We start from the raw sequence: 24,248 nt of genomic DNA, 5'->3' as shown, positions 1-24,248 counted from the left end.
ATCTATCTACTTTATGTATCTATTAATTAATTAATTTATGTATTTATCCATTCAATGTTTATTGTATTTATTAATTAATTTTATCTGTCTATCGATAAATATTTATTTATGTATTTATTTTATTATCTATTTTATTCATCTATCTATATATTCATTTATTTATTTATTTTATTTATATCTCTCGATATATATATTTTTTATTTATCGATCTATATACATTCATTTATTTGCCTATTTAACAATTTATTTATGTATTTATTCATTATTATTTATTGGCAATCTATTGACTTTGTTATTGTGCACTTGGTGGTGAAGTATTCAATTCAATTCAAATGTGATAACGAAAAACACCTGGATGTCACAGGTGGAATTGTAACCAATCAGACAAACATAAGGAAACAAGCAGATCAAGTACTACATAGCTCATCGCTAAATAATTTGTTTTGTTATCATGTGGCATAGAGCAATGGCTACTTATCTTATGAAGAAAAAAAGAAAGAAAAAGAGAAGCTCCACTGAGGATTCACCATGAAGAATTGTCCAATTTGAGAATAAGACAATCGGACACGTGCAGGTTGGTAATCATGCTGTGGTTGTGACTGGGTAATGACTTGACGCGGCACTTTCAAGGGTGACTTATCACTTTGAGTAGCACTGCTCCTTGATAGTCTCCTCATCTATCAAGCCTCTCAGGGCATCTCCGTTCTCGCATTCGTGGCTTGTTGCCGAGGAAACGGCCCGGCGAATGGCACGGCAATTTCTAGCGAATCAATTCACGCTGACATGCATCTGACAGCAACATAGCGTATATATACACTGACTTTGTCATGTCACCTAAATATCACTTGGGTTTGCGTGCACCTGGCCCATGTGTATCAAGTTAAAGATAACAGATTGCAGATATGATGATGTTCATCATCATGCTTGCTTGCTATGATGGGGGATGTCTTTTAAGGCACAGTGAGGTGTGCGAATGGCTTGCTTTGAATTGCTGGAGCAGAAAATCAACCGTGGTGGGAGAGAAAGTGACATTCCTGCTGTTTTTACAGGGTTAGGGTTAGGGTTAGGGTTAGGGTGCGGGATGAATTATTGTGTTTGTTCAGCACTGGGCAGCACGTGTTTACTTTTCAAGGAATTGTTGTTTTCATACATTTGCAGCACAGTATTATTTTAGCATTAACTATAAACATCACTATTTCAAATGTGAGAGGTGATGAAAAACTAGTGCGGAGTCTTCACGGTTCTAGTTCAAATAAAAAATAAATGGGAATATAAATGTATTATGTTTTTTTTGTGATTGGTTGGCAACCAATTCAGGGTGTACCCCGCCTACTGAAGATAATTAACTGGGTTGGTCTCAAGGGCCCCCATTTGTGAGGATAAACTGAATTTAAAATGAATGAGAGAAGGAATTGAGTTATTTTTAGCCAGTAAAATACAGTAATCCCTCATTTATCGTGGTAGATAGGTTGCAAGACCTGCAATGTAAGGACAGTGATTTTATGGTGTCTATTTATCATTATGTGTACTATTATATAACTCACTGTTCACTATCTTTGCACTAACCACAACTCCTAGAATTACACTATTACTTTTCATATATATTTGGCCCATCCACACCGCAAATTGGTGAATTATTACTATAAACATTTTTTTAAATGGTACAAAAAATTGAATAAAGTTTTTTTTTTATTGTCCTATTTTGTTTTTCAATAAAAAAATAAAATTACATTTAATGGATATTTAATGATTGGCCTATTTTTTCAATAATATTGCAATTTATTTTATTATTTTACATTTTTCTCTTTTTTTTGTTGTTATTTTTGATGGCCAGGCGTGTACCCCTTCCACTGCCAAGCTCATGTTTTTTTTATGGAAGCACTTTGCAGTGTGTAATGGTGTCTATGTTATATACAGAGCTTTGAAACTTTGAATGTGTTGCAGAAACAGATTGCTTGGAGTGGGATCGATACAGCTAAAATCTCATAATGGACTGGTCCATTAGTAGCCTTGCAGAAATCCTGGTAACGCTCAGCATATTTCTAACAGGATGATGATTAAAAATACAGTCAAATACATTTTCAATGCAGAATATTGGTTGTAAATTCTTGCTAGAGTTTAAAAAATGAGAGAAGGCCTGAGTCATAGTTTGACGAGGAAAACTCAGATGAAATGGCAGATTACAATACAATGGTACCTCGACATACAAGCAATTTGAGATACGAGTAAAATTTTGAGTGGTCGTGTGTTATCCGATGGTGAGGACATTTGTTTTTCCAATATATCCTCTCTTTGGTGTTTTTTTTCAGAGGGTGGGAAGGACTTCATTTGTTTTTAGTTCATCTCTTTGGGAAACTTCAAAAATCGACATACAAGCTCAGTCCCAGAACGCATGAAGCTCATATCTCGAGGTACCACTGTACTTTCTCTCTTCTGCTCTCCCTTTATCCATATTCATTGTCAGTCATTGTGCCAACTGGGACACCCTTGTGACATGAGCGCGTGTGATGCAATGTCTTGCAACAAATGCTGTGCTGTAAGAAAAATCCACCGAAGCAGCATAACATATGCCTAACGTACATAAATGAAAAGGTTTAATGCATTCAAAAAGCTTCTGTTTGGCTCTTCTGTCCCTACCTTCATTGTCGGACTTGATAACAGACCCAGGGGTCACCTTTATTGGGATGAACCTCCCTCATTGACCAGCCGTCAGAAGAACCAATCTTTGCACAGATCAATAGAACAGTGGTCTGAAGTGAAGTGCGGCCAGACGGCAATTGCGTTTGATAATGGTCTGAGCCCCCCCCCTCCCCTGAGATCCATCGCTCTGTTTCCAGGCTTTTTGTGGGCTGCTTTGCTTCCTCTTAAGCAAGGGAATTTGCTGAGTGATCATCCTCCACATATCTTGCCCCCCCCTGCTGTTTTTATGGTCGGCTTGAGCTCAGATAGTAGCTCGGGGCATTTAGGTAGAGTTGGAATACATGACTCTTGCTTTTTAACTCATTTTTTTTGCTATACTGTCACTTTGCAACATGTTCACATGTTTTGTTTTGCTGGCAGTGTGGATTGTTGGCATGTTCCCCAATGCTTTGTTGTTTCTAGACATGCTTTTACAGCTAATTTGAGACAGTTAAACCCCACTTTTTTAGGCTAAACCTGTAAATAAAGTATTTTAAAAAGTATACTCTAGAATATTTGAACTGTATTAGGCCATTGCACACAATTTCATTATACGTTTTGTTTGTTAGTGCGAACTTCATTAAAAGACAGTGCTATTTTGGAAGTATATTTAACTATAATGTTATTTCAGTCATTCAAATTCAGATTTTTCTAACTGGGAGTCGCATTTTAAGGTAAAAAGGTACATCTTTTGGGTCTTTTTTTCAGGTAAATGCGACACTTTCAGACCAAAATGACTTTGTTTATTTAAAGCTCCATGAAAAAGTCCAATTGGAGAGGCTTTATCGCTTGTGTACTATAACTATAGTCGTTTTTTTGCTCTCAGCTTTTGACATCTATAGCTGTCAATTAGCCAAGGAGGGATTCCAAGAAAGGCTGAAGAGAGAGAGAAGCTGAGAAAATCTCAGAAACTACCTCTAGGACCCAGTGTGTGTCCTCCTCATCCTTTGTAGTTTTTGTGTGCTCCTCAATGTGCTTCTTGCTTTTTACACTTCACACCGAGGGCACAAGATGAGGACGCCATGAGACCTGACGACAACATCTCAGCGTCTCCTTGCTTCTTCTTCTTTTAAATGATTTGATTTTTTTTTTAAATTGGACTTTAATTTCCTCACTCATCCCCCCTTTTTTTTCTCTCTCTGGCATCGCCTCATTTGAGCCCCACTATGGAAGCCAATGCATTCCAGTTGACTGGCAGCAAGACGCGTCGGTTCTAATGACACACTTCCATCCATTGAGCTTTGAATTGGCTTTAACTTTTGTCCTTTTTCATTGTCCGAGAGCGCGGCGGCTGCTGTGGGGACTTTGTCCACTTGAGGTGAGTGCGCTTTGACACAAAAGAAGCACATCTATTGTCACGCCAACGCGTGGGAGAGACGCTGCCAAGATGCCTTCATCCTTTACCCTTTTTTTCATCCTAGGCGTGCTTTGATATTAGCTGTAAATATGTATCTAAATAATACGTGTCAGTACACCATTTTTGATAATAGCAGTGAGTGGGTGCGTGGGACGTGTCACTGAATACTAATTAACACCCATTGGCTTCTCCTCCTCATCCTCCTCCTCCTCCTCCTCATCCTCTTCCCCCATCACCCTCCACCTCCTTCTTCTTTTTGCCCTCCGCTTCTTATTTTGCATTTTTTTTTTCTTTTTGGGGGATGTGTTGATATGTATGTTATGGGGGGATTGATGGGAGATCTTGTCGGTGTTACAGTGGGCGTCCTGCGTGTCCGGGTTGAAGCAGAAATGTGGAGCGGCAAAAGCAAGAGCGCGTCTCGGCTGCTCTCCTGCCTGGCGCTCGTGGCTTTGTGGAGAACCAGGTGAGCTTTTAGAAGGGAGATGCCTCGTGCTGGGTGACATGGGGGGCTTTAACACCAAATGGGGTCCATTTTTTGGAAAAAAATCACAATGTATAATATGGTTTTACCGTATTTACTCGCATATAAGCCGCACCTTTAAAATAAGCCTTCAAATTGTTGAAATTTTCCAATTTCATGATGTCTATTAATAATATGGTAAATAATGTAGCTATGAGACTACAAAATCAAACAAAAAAAAGATAAATGTATAATTAATTCTTAAAGCAAAATACACTTGTGCTACACTTATTCAAATATGTCTTTATTCTTCTTGTTTCAATTCTCTACAATTGTTTTCATATATTTTTTGTAATTATTTATTTCATCTACTTTTAAATCATTTATATATATTTTTTATTATTTATCTCTCTTTGATTTAATGTATCTGCTTTTTACATATGACTTTTTCAATATATATATTTTTTTTTTTCAAAGGGGATCCTTTAAATAAGGGGCGGGAGTTGGAATTGTGCTAAAATAGTTTCTCATTCTTATTTGAAACTTTTAAAAAAATGACTGCATGCATAAAAATCCTTATCCTAAAAATGGTCGTCGGGGGTGTCGGAGCCTATCCCAGGGATACCCTGAATTGATAGCCAACCAATCGCAAAGTACAGTTTACATCTATAATATAATGCTATGCAAAAAAATTACATCACTGTTTTAGCGATATAATCTTATGGAGATACTAGTTGTGTTTGGACATCCCCCGCCATAATTTGTGGACGCACGACGGCGGTTAAACGCAGAGACATTTTATGCCTTCTGCGCTCTCAATCTGGCCATAACCTGGAGGCAGGGTGCTAATAAACCAGATGGGTTGGGGATATTGACTTGTTGGGGAAAGAACAGTTCATCACGGACACAATATCGACATTATTCGCAAAAGTGTTGGGTTCATTTGAAGAGAGGCCATATTATTTTTGAAATCACATTCCACCATATCGGGAATACCACTGCTATCTTGGCTGGTTATTTTTTGAAGGGTTTTTTCTATCTTGTGATGTGTCTCTTAAACAGATTGGTCAGCGGAGACGACGCGTCTGATGCCTTTAAAACCAACATCACCCTGTTTACACGCATTCTTGACAATCTGCTTGATGGCTATGATAACCGTCTCCGTCCTGGACTTGGAGGTAAGATAACATTACATTTGAGTTGTTATAAAAGTCTTTAAAATGGTTTATTTGAACACACTTCAGTTAACATCAGGATTTGTGGCATAGATAACCTTTGCCATAATAGTACCCTGCCTGGAATGAAGAATTTTGATTATGTAACCTATTATTTTGTATTAAGTAGCATGAAAGATGTATAGTGGTACCTTGAGATACGAGCTTAAATCCGTCCAGGACTGAGTATTAAAAAAAGGGTGCACATTTTGGTAATTGAAGAGAAAGTGCCTCTCCCGTCCCTCATTGGTTGGCATCTGATTTCTAGCTGAGTCCTCACCCTGTAGCTAAGTTCCTCCCTCAGGACTTGGCGCCATTTGAAATTGAAATTCCGGGGGCCAACAGCCCAGAAGCAACCACATGGGGAACAGCCTCAGCCTTTCTTTGGCCTGGCACTAGTACTGCTGCTCCTCAGAAGTATCAACTTTTTCATTGTTTAAAAGTGGAAAAAAGTACATACATATAGATATGCATATATCTTTATCTATCCATAAAAAAGCAATATGTCACGTGGTACAACAAAAGGAGTCATTGACCTATTTTCCAAAATCATATATAATCTAGTCCTCTTTTCCATTTTTTTTATTTATGTATGTTTTAAATAGAAAAGCACAAACAAAGCAAAATTACAGTCATTATTTTATTTTTAAATTATATTTATTTATTGTTATACTTGTATAAATGTTAGGAGACAATAATTCTCTTCCTTTTTCTTATACATTTAAAAAAAATGAAAAACAATAAGCAGTTTTTCATCTGTCATTGGGCACTAAAGAAATATAATAACGTTGTAATTTTAGTAAAATGAATTTGATGCGGATGATTGACTTTCGGGCCATAGAAACTGATGTGGCAGACCAGATCTGGCCCCTAAACCGTGTGTTTACCACCTGTGTACTAAGACATTACGCAAGAATATATTGTGGTTCCTTTAAGGAGCAATGACATTTTCAGGAGGTTGAAATTAGGACGCACAACACCCACATTGAAGCATCTTCCATCCCATCATTTAAACACGGTTCAGCGCTCGTCCTCTGTAACAAGAAACCAAGATGGCAAACATGTTCTTGTTCAGAAAATGAACTTTAGCGATTGTCTACATAGTCCTATATATAACTACACTTTTATCCTAAGGCTTTAAATGCACTCTGGATAAAACATTTTACTCCGGGCGACCTGTGTTTTTGAAAAATTTGCCTTTACAAAGGTACACTGTTAGTTTTGTTGCCTTTCTTTGTGTTGCTATACACAGAAATGTAGACAAAATGTCACCAAAAAATACACAAAGATGATATATTTTCATGCAAAGGGATAAAAGGGAAACTTTAATAGCGCTGACTACAACATAGTTCTATAATGCACAATCATCTTAGTTATTTTCAAAGCAGAATATTCCAAAAGTTGATTCATACCTTTTTAAAGGTTTGTTTGAATAATTTAGCAGGCATCGTGTCAACTAAAATGATTCACGTGTTGACTGGAATTGTCCATTACTTTTCATTTACATGTACTTTTAGATAGGGAAAGGCAAAGCATAATATGTCTTTATGGAGTGATGGTGCACCTTGCAATGCATTAGAGCACTCTAGCTTGGAATCATTTCTTTAGATTGCACGACTGTTTCCAGTATAAGGGAAAGCTTTTTAAATTGACCAAGCGTGTGGGATTGGGCTTCAGTAATTATTGAAAGAGACAGCGTGAGGAAAAAAAGCAAATGGACCTGATGTTGTCGTACTGCCGTAGTTGCACATTAGCGTTCGAAATACGGATATGCTCGTCATGTCAGTCAACTTTTAGGGAAGATTTGTACACATCAATTGGAGTCTTTCATTTTTTTTTTACTGGCCTTTTGTGCAATCAAAAGTTACAAAAAAGTATGACAAGAAATTATACTCCTACTACTAATTGGGATGGTGACAGATGTCCAGTCCATTTGTACTAAGAGCTGGGATTGGACGCCTAATAGTGCCAGTCTAATTTCAATTTTACAGCATACAGATTTGTAATGAGGCACATTACTCATCTCATCTCATTTTCTGAACCACTTTATCCTCACCAGGGTCACGGGGGGTGCTGGACCCTGTCCCAGCTAACTTCGGGTCAGACAATCGCAGGGCAAAGGAGACAAACAACCATTCATACTCATACACAGGGGCAATTTAGAGTGTCCAATCAACCTACCATGCATGTTATATGTTTTGAATTCTTTGGTTATTTTATTATGTTAAACCACTTCAAATTTCAAGCGTAAAATTGGACCTTCCTCCAAAAACCTGCAAAAAATCCATTTTTTAACAACTCATCACCAGTCAATCACCAGACACTTTTTGACAATCAATTCATGTCACTTTAGTGGTGGTCTATTGATTAACCTTTTCTTTTTAGATAAAAGAAGCATATTTTCTTCATATATTGTGCTTATTTGTTGCTGAATTGAACATCCAAACTCTTCTGTGCCTTCCAGACAGGGTCACCGAGGTAAAAACCAACATCTTTGTCACCAGTTTCGGACCTGTTTCGGACACAGATATGGTGAGAACTGATTCACATTGAAGTTTAATATCATGTTCTATAAAATCGCCACTCCGAAAATATCTCATCCTTTCCTATGACATCATTACGATGGAAGTGCATATTCCACAGAAGCAGCAGAGCCCAAACTTGTGTTCCCCCCTCTTTAGCACGACGTCTATTCATCTGACAATAATCATCTCATGAATTATTGAAAGTCTTCTTGTTATTCCTGTCAGTCCTTTGTTTATCCTGGGCTTTCCCAGTTTATCATTCGGAGACATGCGCCCCACTTCACCCTATATCATAAATGTCCCCGCCTTTGTTGAAGACCCATTTTCCACGTGATTGATCCGTTGATTGAACTGCTACATTGCGGCTGTTCACTTTCTCTTCTCCCTGAATGATATGTAAATTAGAATTCACTGCAAACAGACGGAGTCGTGACTAGCGGGACCTGCACACGGAATCTATCATTTCTAAGGACAAATAAGAAAATTCCTCAGGAATAAAATCAATAGAATTACAACATGACTGGCACCAAGAAATAAATCGCAGTTTGAAGTCAAAAAATCACTTCAAAGTTTATTTTCCCACTATATTTCCTTGAAATCATGAAATGTAAGGTAATGTAATGCAATATTTTTCCAATAGGTCATCACAGATTAATTATAATTGACAGCATTTGTTGATAATTAGCAGCTGCGGCATAACTAAATCATCACATTAGCCAGAATGGATTGATTATATCACAACATAAGCCAAAAGTGATCTTTATTCAAAGATTTTAATCTCCAGCAAAACATTGGACAAGTGGTTAACACATCGACCTCGCAGTTCTGAGATCTAGTATTCAATTCCGAGTGGATTCCGGACTGGACATTTGACAATATGACAGAGTTTACTGTTGAAATCAGTTCTCAAAATTATATTATGAGAGAAAGAGTTTAATATCTAAATATCTACTGTTGAAACCAGCTCTCAAAATTATATTCACCCTGGGCGACCAAACGTCTGGGCGACCAAACGTCTGGGCGACCAAACGTCCGGGCGACCAAACGTCCGGTCACAACATTTCCAGCCCCCCTGGGAATAAGTGAAATGTTAAATGACTGAATGAATGAAATGTACTGTCCTTCGAGAACATTTTTGTGTTCCATTTCATTTGATAGTGCAAAGCTCTCTGTGATCTCTTTTGACAACAGAGGATTACGGGTCAAGGGTTTCTCTCTGCCTGGTAGCCATCTTGGGGGAAAAAAGATCAGTGAAGAAAGCTGTGAGGAACCAGAAAAAGCAGGCTTCACCTCTCCCATTTGAAAAGTCACCTAGTGCTCAGGTTTAATGTGTTTAAGGTGAAGAAGGATTAAAAAAAAAACACAGTACGGACAGAGAGTGCGGTGTGTTCAATTACATTTTCTTTGGCGAGAATGGAACTGTCTTTCATTCTCTATACGCTTCAACAGCAACAGTTGGACTGATGACAGCCCATCTTCCCTCAGGAATACACCATCGATGTTTTCTTCAGGCAAACCTGGAAGGATGAGAGATTAACATTTCATGGACCAATGAATATTTTGCCTCTCAACAACCTGATGGCCAGTAAAATCTGGACTCCGGATACTTTTTTCCACAATGGCAAAAAGTCTGTGGCTCACAACATGACCATGCCCAATAAATTGCTGAGGATCAAAGACGATGGGACGTTGCTGTACACCATGAGGTAGGTCATTTATGTCAAAGTAACTCCTCTCAATGTAATATGGCTTTAATCAGTGCCCTTTGGTTTGCTATCTTTCAAAAAGGATTCACTCTCCTCCTGATAGTTAGAATTACATGTAGTAATGAATCACTCCAAAAGCCATCATTTTTCTATGCATGTACTCTGTTGGAATACAAATTGAGTTCAGCAGATTATCAGGAGGAAAGAATACCAATCAGTAAGGCATCTGCTCCTTTGGCATTCATTTATCCATGCTAAGAAATATATTCCGTATTCATGGAATCGTGAGCGGACGTTTGGTCGCCAATCTTTTGGTCGCCGGTCAAGTGGTGACAGAGAGTTTACTGTTGAAACCAGCTTTCAAAATTATATTCATGAGAGACAGTTTAATATCTAAGTACTGTTTAATATGCAAGTACTGTTTAATATCTAAGTACTGTTTAATATCTAAGTACTGTTTAATATCTAACTACTCTTTAATATATAAGTATTGTTTAATATATAAGTATTGTTTAATATCTAAGTACTGTTTAATATCTAAGTACTGTTGGAAACAGCTGTCAAAATTATATTCATGAGAAAGGGTTTAACATCTAAAAATGTACTGTTTTCAACAGTATTTAGACTGTTGATTTTGGGTGATTGCTCATTGAATGACAATTGTCACTGTAAGCACTTCAGTTCAAATGGTTTAGACAAATTTCCTCGGCATTTTGCTTTGCTCATCACAGCAGAGTTGAATTAGAACATACAAAAAGTATCTTGAATTGTTCATGAGGCTTGTTTTGAAGCAATGTCCATGTTTTATGGATTTTGCAAGTCTAATTGTCTCTAAATATGATGCAGGTTAACCGTGCATGCAGAGTGCCCCATGCATCTGGAGGATTTCCCCATGGACTTTCACTCCTGCCCGCTTAAATTTGGAAGCTGTGAGTAATTCGTGTTTTGGTAATGACTAAGACTAGGCCTGCAAGCCAGTTTTGAGACCGAGACAAGACCAATTCCCACAAAATCCGGTCTCAGGACCAAGGCCAGTTCCAGAGTTTGAACACAATGTTATAATGTAACCTAAAAAATATGTTGTTCAAGAAAAAATACAACTTTTTTTGTACTAACCAATTTAATTATCACTCTGTTTTCATGTATGCATCGACTTTATATGTTAGACAAATTCAATATGAGGTACTATCAATGGCATGGCTTATAATACTGAAAAAAATACTCATTTTGAAGACTAGACTTATTTCTGGAAAATGTTCAGATGCAGTAGCTGGCTAGTATTCATTTACTGTGGTTTGGTTTACTTTATTTTTACTTCTTTAGACGCCTACACCATCTCAGAAGTGACTTACGCTTGGACTCTGAATGCCTCCGAGTCGGTTGTTGTGGAAGGAGAAAGCTCACGTTTGAATCAGTATGACTTGCTGGGACAAACAGCCGGACAAGAAACTATTAAATCCAGTACAGGTAAGCTCATGCTCAGATGAGAAAAATATTTTATTGTTGTAAATAACTCACATTTAATTGATTGGAGCAATTCGGTGAGGGAGTGGTTAGCACCTCGGCTCACAGTCCTGGGGTCTTGGGTTTGAATCCAGGTCTTTCCAACCTGTGTGGAGTTTGCATGTTGTCCCCAATTTAGTTGGAGTAGGCTCCAGCACCCCCCACCCCTGCTGAGGTTAAGTGGTTCAGAAAATGAATGAATGAATACATCAATTAATTCATTAGAATTTTTTCACAAGTACAAGTTGGCGGGTTTCCTCATATTTTTGTAGTTTAGTTTGCAGGGGTTATACTATTAGCTTTTATTCCATTGCCATATTTGAACAATATTTCACAATCCATTGTTTGTTTTCTTGAAAATGGCTGTGCCTAAAATGAGAGATGTGAAACTGTGTGTGATTGTCAAGACGCCATTGATCTAATTTTAGCTGTATTATTTAGTTGCGGAAACAGCACGCCACCCAGGGAGGAGAGTCATCAGTGCTGGGAGATCTTTCTTGCTTTCATCTTTTCAGCCAGTTGTCAGGCAATTGGGAATTTGTATTACTGGTGTGCCTCATTCATTTTGGGAATTTCTACTCATAGGCTTTATCTTTCATTACTGTCTCTCAATTAGACTTTTCACTTTTCATTCATAGATTATTATTAATTAGATTAATGTCAGGGGCTTCAAGGAATGTGTGGGTTACCAGGAAAACTACAATATACATGTGTGTATATATGTATGTGCATATATGTGTGTATATATATGTATGTATATATGTGTATATATGTATGTGTATATATGTATGTGCATATATGTGTGTATATATATGTATGTATATATGTGTATATATGTATATATTTATGTGTATATATGTATATATTTATGTGTATATATATATGTATATGTATATATATATATATATATATATATATATATATATATATATATATATATATATATATATATATATATATATATATATATATATATATATATATATATATATATATATGTATGTATGTGTGTTTATATATATATATATATATATATATATATATATATATATATATATATATATATATATATATATATATATATATATATATATATATATATATATATATATATATATATATATATATATATATATATATATATATATATATATATACTACAACTCTGGTCGGCAATTTACATGAGTTATTTCACCATTAAAAATGGAACCGTGTACTCTTCCTAAATTCAGTAAGATAACATAACTATTGTGAATTTCCCCCAGAAATCCCCCCAGTTTCTGTCTTTGACTAGCAGGGGGAATCACTGCCTCAATTTCATTCAAAAGGAATATCCTTTTATGAACTAAATGCTCCGATCGAGGATAAGTGGTGTAGCATGCCTTCATAGGATGGAAAATGCCTGACATGACTGTTTCTTTGGTTTAACTAGTCGCTCCACATTATCTGATTGGCTGACTTTAAATGAATCATTCATTAGTGTGTGTCAGTGGTTAATGTAGCGTACTTTCAAACTAGGTCATTTGGCACAAGCGAATGTGCTCTCGGGCTTCAGCGGGACGGACATCTTGCACAAACATGCCAGCGTGGCCTCACACAACATGTTAAATTACGTACCATTTCAGACAAACATTTGTCTTCTTTTTGTTGTTTTTGTTATGGCGGCAATGCTTGACATACAGAAAACACATTTGAAGTGAATCAGATGGAATCGTGTCATTTAATACATGCTTTTTTTCAACTGGCGTATACATCCACCTAAAAAAACAATTGAGACGATCAATCATGATGCATTACTTTCTAAATAGAAGAAAATGAGGTATTAAGGGCATTGTATTGGATGGATTACAAGATATTTGAATAGGAATTTCCCTGCCTGAGGCTTACATCTGACATCTAAGCCATCCGACATCTCTGAGCTCGCAAACTTTGCTGGGAAGCAAGAAAGATGGAGAAATTAAAAAAATGGTCCGCTCTGTTTTAGTCTTTCACCATTTTTCTATTTGGATAAAAAGTAATCACACTAAGGTTTTGGACTAAATAGATGTATTTTTCAATCAAATTGTAGGGAAATTCTGGGGTGCCATTTTTTGTCATTTCAAAAAAAAAGCTTAAAAGCAAATAAAAGCAAATTAACATTTTATTTTTCTTATTTTTAACCATTATTAAATGTTTATATTATTACCTTATGAAATCGAAAAATTGATTCATTAATACATGTAAAAAAATCAATTCAAATAGCCACAATAGAAAGCATTCAATTCATTTTCTGAACCACTTAATCCTCCCTAGGATCGCGGGGGGTGCTGGACCCACAATTTAGAGTGTCCAATCAGCCTACCATGCATGTCTTTGGAGTGTGGGAGAAAACCGGAGTACCCGGAGTAAACCCACAAAAGGCCATGGGCTCACATGCAAACTCCACACAAGTGACCCAACCTGAATTAGAACCCAGAATCCCACTGCAAGCCCAAAGCACTAACCACTCCCCACTGGACCACCATTTTTTAATAGATTTTTTTAAAGAAAAAAAAACAATTTCTCTTACATATATTCATGCCAAAAAAATCTGCAGTTATCTGGAGGTGGCTGTTCCACTTCTAGTGGAGTGATCAGACACCTTCATCTCCCCATGTGATATATTGCGAGCTATTTGAGCAACGTGAACACGAGATCTTGTCGCCAACATCTGTAGGATGCCCTAATTATTGTCTTCCCCCTCAACAAGCCATTCACAAGCTCCTACTGAGATTATTCAGCACACCCTTTGGATTCTTTCCACACGCGCGCACTTGCCTCCCCCCCCCCCCCCCCCCCCCCCAGCAGCCACCGAGGCATCGACGCTGGCATGCAAATTAAATTACAGAAGATATATAGCTCCATCCGATACTGTGAGCGCACTAAATTCCTTTAAATTCCACACCGGGAGTGTGTGCACGAAAAAAAAAATTACCTGGCAAGCAAACAGAATGCCAATATAGTAATATTTATAGTTATGGGGGAAAAGAACAAAATGGCAATTGACAACAGCTCCCTGCTTGCCACCTCTAAAAAAGGAATTTCCTCTTGCTAGGCAGGCGGCAACGTGTAACTAGGCCTTTATTTCAGACGGCAGCAAATGAGCAATGTTACGCAGTTCTGTTGCCATGGGTAACACATCTTCTTCTCATGTCTAATCGCGGCTTCTCTTTGAGATGGAGCCTTGATTTAGAAGGCCTGCCTATCACTGCAGTACTTGCCCTATGGGGGGAAAATATCACAGTACTTTTCTTTTTCTAATGGTTTCGACATCCGTTTCGATGTGAGGTTGATGCTAACGTTCACCTTTTGTCGGATAAATAAACATCACTTGAATAAATAGGTTTAATCTAACCTTACACTAAACATTGCCATTTGCACTGACTAATGGAAAAAATCGCTGAAAAAATGCAATGTTAAAAATGTGTCCCTCGTATCTCAAGGTAAATATTTGCCCAAATTTTTTCCTCGTATCTCAAATGGCTCCTATGTCACGGCACTCGTATGTCAAGGCATGACTGTACATGCTTGGATTTTTAAGTAGTAAGTACTAAATTTAATGCTTTACAGAGGATCACAGTTTAATTTAAACTAATTGTGACTTATCGAAATATTTTTCATGTAATCTTATGGCTTTTGTTAAATTGACATTGCCAGACATCCAATTCATTTGATATTTTTTACATATTAGAACTTGCTAATTCACAAAATGTAGGTTTTTATTGATCCTGAAAATGGTACTGTATCTTTGACAGTTTTTAAGTTTTTGCTTCTATTTTCAACAGTTCCAATTAGTATTTGTAATGCGATAATACGTATTTTGCCAATCCACGTCAAAATGGAATGGAAATCTAGCACTGCCAATGGCAACCAGTGAGCCTTTTTAAATCATATTGCCTTTTCAGAACATTTAAAATGAAGTATATACAGGTTCATTCTGGCGCATAAAGGTCACGTGAACGCACACGTGCTTATTTATGTCCAGCTGTCCCCAGTGCAACTCTGCAGCTGAGGATCTGCAAGCATCTGTATTCCTACACTTGAGACATTGTAAGAATTGAATTAGGCCATAACAATCAAGTAACTGATTAAAATTCTCATTAGAAAGGCTAATTCCAAAATGCCGATTTGATTACCGTATTTTCACCACTATAAGGCGCACTGCATTATAAGGCGCACCCCCACTGAATGACACTTTTTTTCCATATATAAAGTACACTGGATTATAAGGCGCCCTGTCTATTTTGGAGAAAATTTCAGACTTTTAAGTCAGCCTTATAGTCGTTAAAATACGGTAAATGTCATGCACAACTATGCTGTGTCCAGCAGAGGCGCTGTTGATTTAGGTGCTATACAAGTCCATAGATAGTCAATGGGAAAACAACTCTTCCAAAACAATTTAAAAACAACAACATAAATGGATACAAGAAGTGTATTTACGTTTTGAAGATGTTTCATAACTGTGATTCTTTTCATATCTTGGAACAAAAGGTTTCCTATCGAGGTTTTCTGGAACCTGAATATTTTGTATGTGTAGAAGCATTTTTAAGTAGAGCTTCCATTGCAAATGAACATGAAAAACAAAGAAGTAAAACAGTCAACAATTTCTTAAATGAATGATTCATTCAGGGATAACACTGGGATTGAACTGTAAAGCTCACCACGATGCGCTAAGCCGCCTAAGTGAACTACTCCCTGTCAAAATCCTCAATTAATCATGGTCAGACCTAGTTCACTGCTATTGACAGCACTAGACGCCATTGGTATGTAAACAGAATGCAATAATGCTTTAAATTACATGTAATATTGTCTAATTTAATTCCCTAACTATCAAATATGACATGCACAAAGCTTTCTTTATGTGTATACTTCCTTTCCTGATTCAATCTGCAGCAGGACTGATACTTTGAACCGACCTCTGCTTCCTCACAGGTGAATACACGGTGATGACAGCTCATTTTCATCTGAAGAGGAAGATTGGCTATTTTGTCATCCAAACATACCTCCCATGCATCATGACTGTCATCCTTTCCCAAGTGTCTTTTTGGCTGAATAGAGAATCAGTGCCCGCAAGAACTGTATTTGGTAAGTGCGTGCATGTTTTTTTGACAACACCCCTCCAATGCTCGTTCTTCCGTAGGCAGCTCGCCAGGAAGGAAGGCTGTATAGAACCAAAGAATTAATGCATTGTGGATCACTTGTTATAAATCTTGTCAGTAAAAAGAATGTTGGGAAATTGAGTGGGGAAGAAGACGAAGAAAATTGAATACAAAGGAGTGGACATGCCGAAAATGCTTGACTGCTTTTTCTACATAGTGCAATTGAAATGGTTTGTAATCCAAGTGGAAGTAATAAGAGTGACCTAAGACTGGCGAGTACAAGGCAAGACGACCGCACAAAGAAATTAAGATCGCTGTCTTTTGAGATAACTGACCGCCTTCTCACGTCAACTGGCCGCGGACTTTCGTGATTGTCAGTGCTTGACTTTGAATGAGATAGAAACAGGAACTTTTTTTTCCTCATATAAATGTTTCAAAGCCTACTGGTGTCGGTCTCTGTGTGTGCCTTATGACTGATTGGCGACCAGTCTAGGGCGTAGTCCGTCTTTTGCCTGGAGTCTGCTGGGAATGCTCCAGCACCCTGCAAATTCTAAAGAAAGTTTGTAAAATACAACGAACACAATTGCTCTTAACCCCATCGCTTTGTATACTTTTCTAGAACTGTGTTAGCCTAGCGGGGCAGTGGTAAAGAAAGCCTGGCTGCCCACCGGGCTTATAAAACCCTACAGAGGTGCATATGTTAATGAACAATAGTTTACTTTCTAATCCTCGGCTTTATTCAATTTTGTTTTTATGGGAAACTGAAGCTATATTTGACAAACTACAAACCTATGAATTTTACTTTCTTTGGTGATAATGAATTGTAGCTTTTGAGTGTCATTATGGTTGCATTTGTGCTTTCAGGTGTCACCACCGTACTCACGATGACAACGTTGAGTATAAGTGCTCGCAACTCCCTTCCCAAGGTTGCATATGCAACCGCCATGGACTGGTTCATCGCTGTCTGCTATGCTTTTGTCTTCTCTGCTTTGATTGAGTTTGCTACAGTCAATTACTTCACCAAGCGTGGCTGGGCATGGGATGGGAAAAGTGTGGTGACTGACAAGGTGATGAGAAGAACACATTTTTGATATGGATAGGGTTGTTATTAACAATATGGGAACAAAAAACAATAGGATTTTAGAGCTAAAAATGATGTCAAACTCATCTTTATGCATTCGATAGAAAAACAAATGAAGAATGGTAACTGTTCTCAATTTTTAAAGTTATATTGAAGTTTTGCTTTCACTATGTTTAGTTTGAAAGCAAATTATACTCCAATTTCTGTACGGCAGAAATGTTATTATAGCAAAAATATGATGTCGATTGATTTCCAGGGGCCACATCACATCTAGCAACTACCATATTTCACGACTATAAGTCGTATATATACCCTCAATGAATGACACTTTTTTCCCATATATAAAGCACAACAGAATATAAGGCGCCCTGTCTATTTTGGAGAAAATTTAAGACTTGTAAGTGCGCCTTATAGTCGTGAAAATACGGTAGGTTACTTAATTATAAGGTGAACTATCACATTAGTCAATGTAGTAGCAACTATCACAATTTTTTTTTTAGAAAATCAGTCTTATAACATAAAAAATGATTGTTAAAGTTTGGCACATTTCAAAGTATTGATTTGTTCTCCCCACAGAAAAAAGAACGAGCATCTGTAATGAAGAAAAACAACGCCTATGCTGTAGCAGTAGCCAATTATGCGCCCAATATAAATAAGGACTCCAGCACACTTCCAACTATTGCCAAAGGAGGAACTTTGGAATTCAACAAGGTGAAAGGAGACGGTAAAATCGAGAGCAAGAAGACATTCAACAGTGTGAGCAAAATTGACAGAATGTCAAGGGTTATGTTTCCCGTTCTCTTTGGTTCCTTCAACCTAGTTTACTGGGCCACCTATTTAAACAGAGAACCCATCATCAAGGACATGGTGCCCTCTACTTAGAGAAGAGTTTTGTTTCGGGGGGGCCGAAAACCAAATACCTCCAACAACTGTGTGTACATATTTTTGCAGAGTAATGTCTTTGGATTGCAGTGTGATCCTCTAGCTCCGCCTATTTTCTACACCGTCTGCAGCACTTTTGAATAATGTGTCTTTTGTAAATGTCTCTGTCTATTTATATTGAATTTTCATTGTGTGATGACTTTAATTAGAATGTGTATATTTCCTTGAAAGTATGTTTCCAGTTTAAGTACCTGATTATTGTACATATGAAATATTAATGTAAACTAACTGAAAATGATTTGGAATTCATTATAAGTTTTTGCTGTAATCATCATTTGCTTGATGTTTATGAAAAATATTTTCTTTTAGAGAACGTGATTTTATGAATGTTTTTTTTTGGTTATGTTTGATTTTTTTATGATTTGCCATTCATTTTTATGTTCTGCCCAAGTCAAAGCAAAAACACAGTTGGTAAAGTATTGATTCAGAATATATGTTTTATTATGTGTGAGTATAGAATATGGGGATTCATTTAACATAAAAATACACTCAAATGTATTCAATGATTTTAAAGGCTGAAATTAACTCATATTAACTCATTCAATATTATATGCAATATTAAATATTGCTGACAAAGTTTTAAACTGGATGGATGGAGTCACTTGGCAAGTCTTAAAGTGCATTTCCATATGTTACCACTAGACGGGGGTAAGTGTACCACAAAATGCAACACAGACCCTAGAGCTGATCAAATATTAAATTATGTATAATAAAGGGGTGGAGATTTTTGACATTTTGGGGATAGCACAAAGATAGCAACTTTTGTTTAGATTTTTTTCAGATTCTGTTGTTTTCTTTCTTGTTTGTGAGCATACTGTTGTTATATTGAAAGATGTGGAAATAAACAAAAATGTGCATTTGGTGTATTATTGTTATATAATATAAAAGATTTGTGGGTTATGTATTTTATTTCATATTTTGTTTTATACTCTAATTTTAAGAAACGTGTCTAATTCAATTCCTTGTTGTAATTCTGTCATTTTCTAGTGTTGTAAGCCAAATGTATCCATTAATTTCATTTTAATTTGATTTCTCCTCACTAAGGTCACGGGGGTGCTGGAGCCAGCTTTAACCCAAATAAGGATGCACTTAATGGAGGGCAAAGAAGACTTTGGTAAGTAGCCACCTTTTTTTTATGTTAATTCCAAAATATGAGAACCAATTTGTTAAGGAATTTCAACAATATTTCCGCTTGAACTTGATAATTCCAAATCTTCAGATAAAAAAATGAAATCTGCCACTTCTTCTCAGCAACAAAAAAATTGAATAGCATATTTTTATGTATGTGTACTCCTTGTATTATTGGATAACTGGTATACAAAGTTCGTTATGATGGTAATTAGTTATAAAAATGCTCATCAGAGTCACTCTGCTCATCCAGTTGTGGTCTGGCTTGGAAAATGTCCATGTTGCACATAGCTGGAAATTAAACAAAAACCTGAATGAACATCCATAAAGGCCATGAATTTGCATTTTTGTTGATTTTTTTTGACAATACCTTTTTTGGTGGTGATGTTATAGTTGGATTTCTTTCCTGTTTTGGTGCATTTGTCCCTATAAAGTAAACATGGAGGTCGATTCATTACACCTAATATATTCTATTCTACTGTATACTCACTTTTGTATCGTTTTTTGAGGTTGAGGTGCAAGGAGACTCTCCACGTCGTCACTTGAGTTTTCATCCGATTTTCCTGCCTGGCTGTCGTTGTCTTGAAAACTTTCTTGTGGAGTGAAGTGCACCCTGGGTCTGAAAACATCACTTTTGTTCATCTGTCTCATTTTATTGGAACAAAAATAACAATTTAACTTTTTCTTACTTGTTCTGTGGATGTGAGACGATGATGTCATCTGAGTCTCTCTCATTTGTTTCCTCCTCTTCTTCCACATTGTCCTCATTGTCGTCTTCATCCTGCAAACAAAGCCAAATCCTGTTTTTTTTCCTGCCCGTTCCCCTCGTCTGATTGGCCGACATCTCCATCCTACTTCTGGTGATGTATCTTCTGCCTCATTGTCATCCATAAAGTCGCTCTCATCTTTTTCATGACTTTTCTCTTGTGTCTCAGCATCCTTATCCTCATCATCTTCACCTTTTGTTGACTCAGACGGGGAAGGAGAATTGTTGAAAGGACTTTTAGCCACTTCTTGTTCACTTTGGGAATTTGGGGAATCACTGGTAGAATTGCTCTTTGGGGTTTTTCCTATTTTATTCTTGATGGTCAGTGGGGATCCAGTAAGATGTCCCTCAATTTTCTCTTTGTACAATGACTCGTTTCTTTTAGAATTTGGATCTGCGGATGAAATTCTCAATGATCTGAAACATCAGAGGAAAGTAACATTCAATCCAAGTGCACTTTAATATGTGAGTACTTTTTCATTTGGAGGCAACTTGCATACAAATTTCTGCCTTTTCAAAATGGCTCAAAATAGTTCTAATATCATGATGCATAAATATTAGAGTGTAAAAATGAGAAAATCTCACTCTTGGGAGCTGCTTTTGTCTTTTTGTAGGTTGTTTCTTTTCTTCTTCCTCTTCTCACTCGTCACTTTTCTAGACTCTCTGCTAGTGCTGCTGTCTCCATTGTCGCCATATTTGGTGGGCAGACGGACTAACCGAGAAAAATATGTCAATAATGCCAGGCATAGTTTACTGCTTTGCTTTACTATTTGTACCTGGTTTAAAATCCAACTCCAGGGATAATTGGCTGCTTTTTTGGCTTCTTGCAGCATCATCTGCATCTGATGCCATTGTGGACAATGAGATGTCTACTGGTCCAATGGATTTGGACACTTGTGCTTCCTTTCTTTGCAAATCCAGCTTTAAACACTGTTGGAGAAATACACTGTACTATTAGCTCCCTAATACAGTAATACTTTGAGATAAGGGCTTAATATGTCCAATCTCTCGTATCTCAAATCAAATTTTCCCAAAGGAATGAACTATAAATAGAAATTAATCCATTCCCGTTATTTTTTTTATATTGGCTTTTAAGGCTAGTATGTCTATATTTGATACCTGTTTGTAATAAACTTGTGTTTTCTCTCCCAGTTCTTGTAGTCGGTCGGTAGAGTTCTCCTCTAGAAATAGGTCGTACTCCATCTACGGGGGTCAAACTGTTCATGTTTTTGCATTAAAAAGTAGAAATGAGGCCTCCTTGATGTCCAAATGGCCTTTTTCTGCGTACCCGAAGAGTCTTCATAGCAGCCGTGGCGGCTATCATGTCTCTCAGTGCGTCTTGGGCTCTGTCAAACTGCTGCAGAAGTTCTCGGTTACACTGCTGGGCGGCGTGCTCTCGGTCCTTCAGCTCCAGCCAGCGTTTTCGCAGATGTGTTGTTTGACTGAGGAGAAACATGCAATACCAGTCAAGGGAGTCACTTATTCCCAAAACAATGGATTTCCCCATAAGATTAATCATATTTTGGTCCAGATACTTACATCGTTTGGAATCCTGTACGAGAGCCGTGGTCATATTTCGATGCATTTGGCTTTGGGAGACTAAACAGTGATAATATAATGCAGTTGGATATACTATTTTAGAATTAGTGCTAGTTTTAGAACCCCACCAAAGGATAAAAGGATCTTACCTTCTTTTGTGAATATTTCTGCTCAGATTTTTATGAGTGTTTGCATTTAGATTCCAAAGTGACAGTAAATTCTCCGACGCAGCCATGGGAGCAGATTTGCAAAGGCCACTGAGATTAAGGTCACTTTGTGGGTGGGAGGGAACAAAGGCAGGAAATCCTCTTTGAGTGCAGTAGATTTGCATATATTGACATATCGTCTCATGGTATAGTTAATAGATATATTTTTATAAGGCCTCTTGCCCATCGTTATCTTGGTATAGGCTCCAGCACCCTCGTATGGATACAGAAAATCAATAAAAGCAAGGATGTGGAAGTGCCAAATGTCATCATTTATTCAGAGAAGGATGTAGATGACAGGTCAAAGATTTCAAGGGAATTTTAAGGGAAATGTGTCAAATGGCAAGATGTCAGCAAATGTCCAAAAAGTTCAAACGTTTTTATTTTTATTTTTTATAATGAGCAAAGTCCACTCTGTATGTGCAAATCACTCTTTCTTTTCGGAAAACACGGTATTTAAAAAAAATTAAAAAAAAACCTCCACAAAAAAAAAACCTATATTTAAAAACAAACAAATCTGCGCCGGATGTGACATCATCAAATTTTCAGGTTCGGCAGATACAGCGGAAGTTTTGCAACTGTACACGCAATTCTTTCCTCTACCTTTTTTCCCTAATTTATTCATAAACCTAGTACACAATGCTCCAAATAAATCCCCAAAACATTAGTTAGTTAACGCAAGACCTGTACTTCAAAAGCTAACCGAGTCGCTTGTTGGCTAATGAAGGTAGCAACCACGGTGCGTCGTTCAAAACAAGACTTCTTCCGCTCAGCTGTATGTGTCTTTTTTTAACAACAGTGCAGGAGACCATGACGAGCTACGCCGCCCGAGTGTTTCACAAAGTGGAAAAGACGTGCTATCACCTCCCAGTAATCCTCAACACTTTCCTGGTATTTTCCATCACCGCAGAGGTGAGCTACCTCGTATTACTCGAGGCTCCGTTGTCGGCGGAGCTGAAAAAGACGGAATGGTCCTCGCGGTGGAAATCCCTGCACCTGCTAGCCCAATACTTTATGCTTTGCAACATTTGCTGGAACGCCGTGCTTTTTGTCAGAACCAGCCCGAGCATCAAGGGTGTTTTCCTGGGAGGAGACGGCGTGGGACAGGGTTGGAGGTCAGCATATTTAGTGTAAACAATGCATTTGTCTTATCAATTGTCTTATCTAAAAATGATCATTTGATAACACTACTGTCTTTTTTATTCACTTTAAATATCCATCAGGTACTGCTATGCATGTGAAACGCACACTCCTTCACGCTGCTCCCACTGCTACGATTGCAAAGTGTGCGTGCTGAGGCGGGACCACCACTGTGTTTTCTTCGGGCAGTGTGTAGGATTCCGTAACTACCGTTACTTCCTGAGCTGCTTGCTCTTCATGTGGTCGGGTCTCCTTTACGCCACACTGATGAATGCTGAGGTCTTTATTGTCATTTTAAAAGAAGGTGTGACAGTGCACAGTGTTCTGCTGCTCTTGCTACCCTGGATCATGCTGGTTTCAGGTAATAGCATGAATGCATTTTGTACTTTTGATCCCTTGCATTTATGTTTTTTTTTAATGTGTTTGTTCCTACTAGGCCAGGTCTCGGCACGTGCCTTCACCTTTGCATTTATTGCTGACACTTGTGTCGTGGGCCTCCTGTTGGTTTCCGCCTTTTTCTTCTTCCATCTCTTTCTACTTTTCCGAGGACAAACCACAAGGGAGTGGTACTCGTCTCGCCGCCCTTACAGCCTGGGACTTGTGGGCAATTTGCATCACACCCTTGGGAGTCGCTGGTACCTGTGCTGGATCTGTCCACTTATCCCGTCACCTCTACCTGGTGATGGGATAAACTTCCAGATGACCGGCTCTGTTGAGCAAAAACAAGAATGAATAACTTTGTGAAGGGTTAATACTTTGAATGGCATGTTCAAAAATGATTTCCTAGCAGGAAAATGGCACTGAAAAGTCTCACTGGATGTATTATTGCTCATATTGTTATTATTATTATTGTCTGTGGCTTCACAAAATTGACATTGAGTGATC

At 37.6% G+C, this 24,248-nt stretch overlaps 3 protein-coding genes across 4 annotated transcripts; 2 read left to right on the top strand and 1 right to left on the bottom strand.

Annotated features, from left to right (window-relative positions):
• Positions 1-428: 428 nt before the first annotated feature.
• On the top strand, positions 429-19,441 carry gabra2b (gamma-aminobutyric acid type A receptor subunit alpha2b). 2 transcript variants are annotated; one of them, XM_077732955.1, is made up of 11 exons: positions 429-574; positions 2,310-2,411; positions 4,394-4,499; positions 5,559-5,674; positions 8,175-8,242; positions 9,721-9,941; positions 10,788-10,870; positions 11,265-11,408; positions 16,395-16,547; positions 17,426-17,628; positions 18,219-19,441. In XM_077732955.1, exons 2-11 carry the CDS (start codon positions 2,393-2,395, stop codon positions 18,522-18,524), a joined length of 1,419 nt encoding a protein of 472 aa, XP_077589081.1. In that variant the 5' UTR covers positions 429-574; positions 2,310-2,392; the 3' UTR covers positions 18,525-19,441. The 2 variants fall into 2 exon arrangements, with proteins under 2 accessions (XP_077589081.1, XP_077589082.1); XM_077732956.1 differs by lacking the exons at positions 429-574; positions 2,310-2,411 and adding an exon at positions 3,637-3,997.
• A 725-nt stretch (positions 19,442-20,166) lies between these two features.
• On the bottom strand, positions 20,167-22,428 carry LOC144207510 (uncharacterized). Its single transcript, XM_077733011.1, has 9 exons — positions 22,167-22,428; positions 22,018-22,077; positions 21,767-21,920; positions 21,598-21,681; positions 21,255-21,408; positions 21,064-21,190; positions 20,568-20,895; positions 20,402-20,493; positions 20,167-20,331 (listed from the first exon to the last, which is right to left on the bottom strand). Exons 1-9 carry the CDS (start codon positions 22,346-22,348, stop codon positions 20,199-20,201), a joined length of 1,314 nt encoding a protein of 437 aa, XP_077589137.1. The 5' UTR covers positions 22,349-22,428; the 3' UTR covers positions 20,167-20,198.
• A 343-nt stretch (positions 22,429-22,771) lies between these two features.
• zdhhc24 (zDHHC palmitoyltransferase 24) lies at positions 22,772-24,236 on the top strand. Its single transcript, XM_077733330.1, has 4 exons — positions 22,772-22,950; positions 23,023-23,338; positions 23,447-23,724; positions 23,800-24,236. Exons 2-4 carry the CDS (start codon positions 23,034-23,036, stop codon positions 24,093-24,095), a joined length of 879 nt encoding a protein of 292 aa, XP_077589456.1. The 5' UTR covers positions 22,772-22,950; positions 23,023-23,033; the 3' UTR covers positions 24,096-24,236.
• Positions 24,237-24,248: the final 12 nt, after the last annotated feature.

The sequence above is a fragment of the Stigmatopora nigra genome, chromosome 14 (genome assembly GCF_051989575.1).
Source record: "Stigmatopora nigra isolate UIUO_SnigA chromosome 14, RoL_Snig_1.1, whole genome shotgun sequence".
In the NCBI taxonomy this organism is placed as follows: Eukaryota; Metazoa; Chordata; class Actinopteri; order Syngnathiformes; family Syngnathidae; genus Stigmatopora; species Stigmatopora nigra.
This window is presented reverse-complemented; position numbering and strand designations above follow the sequence as displayed.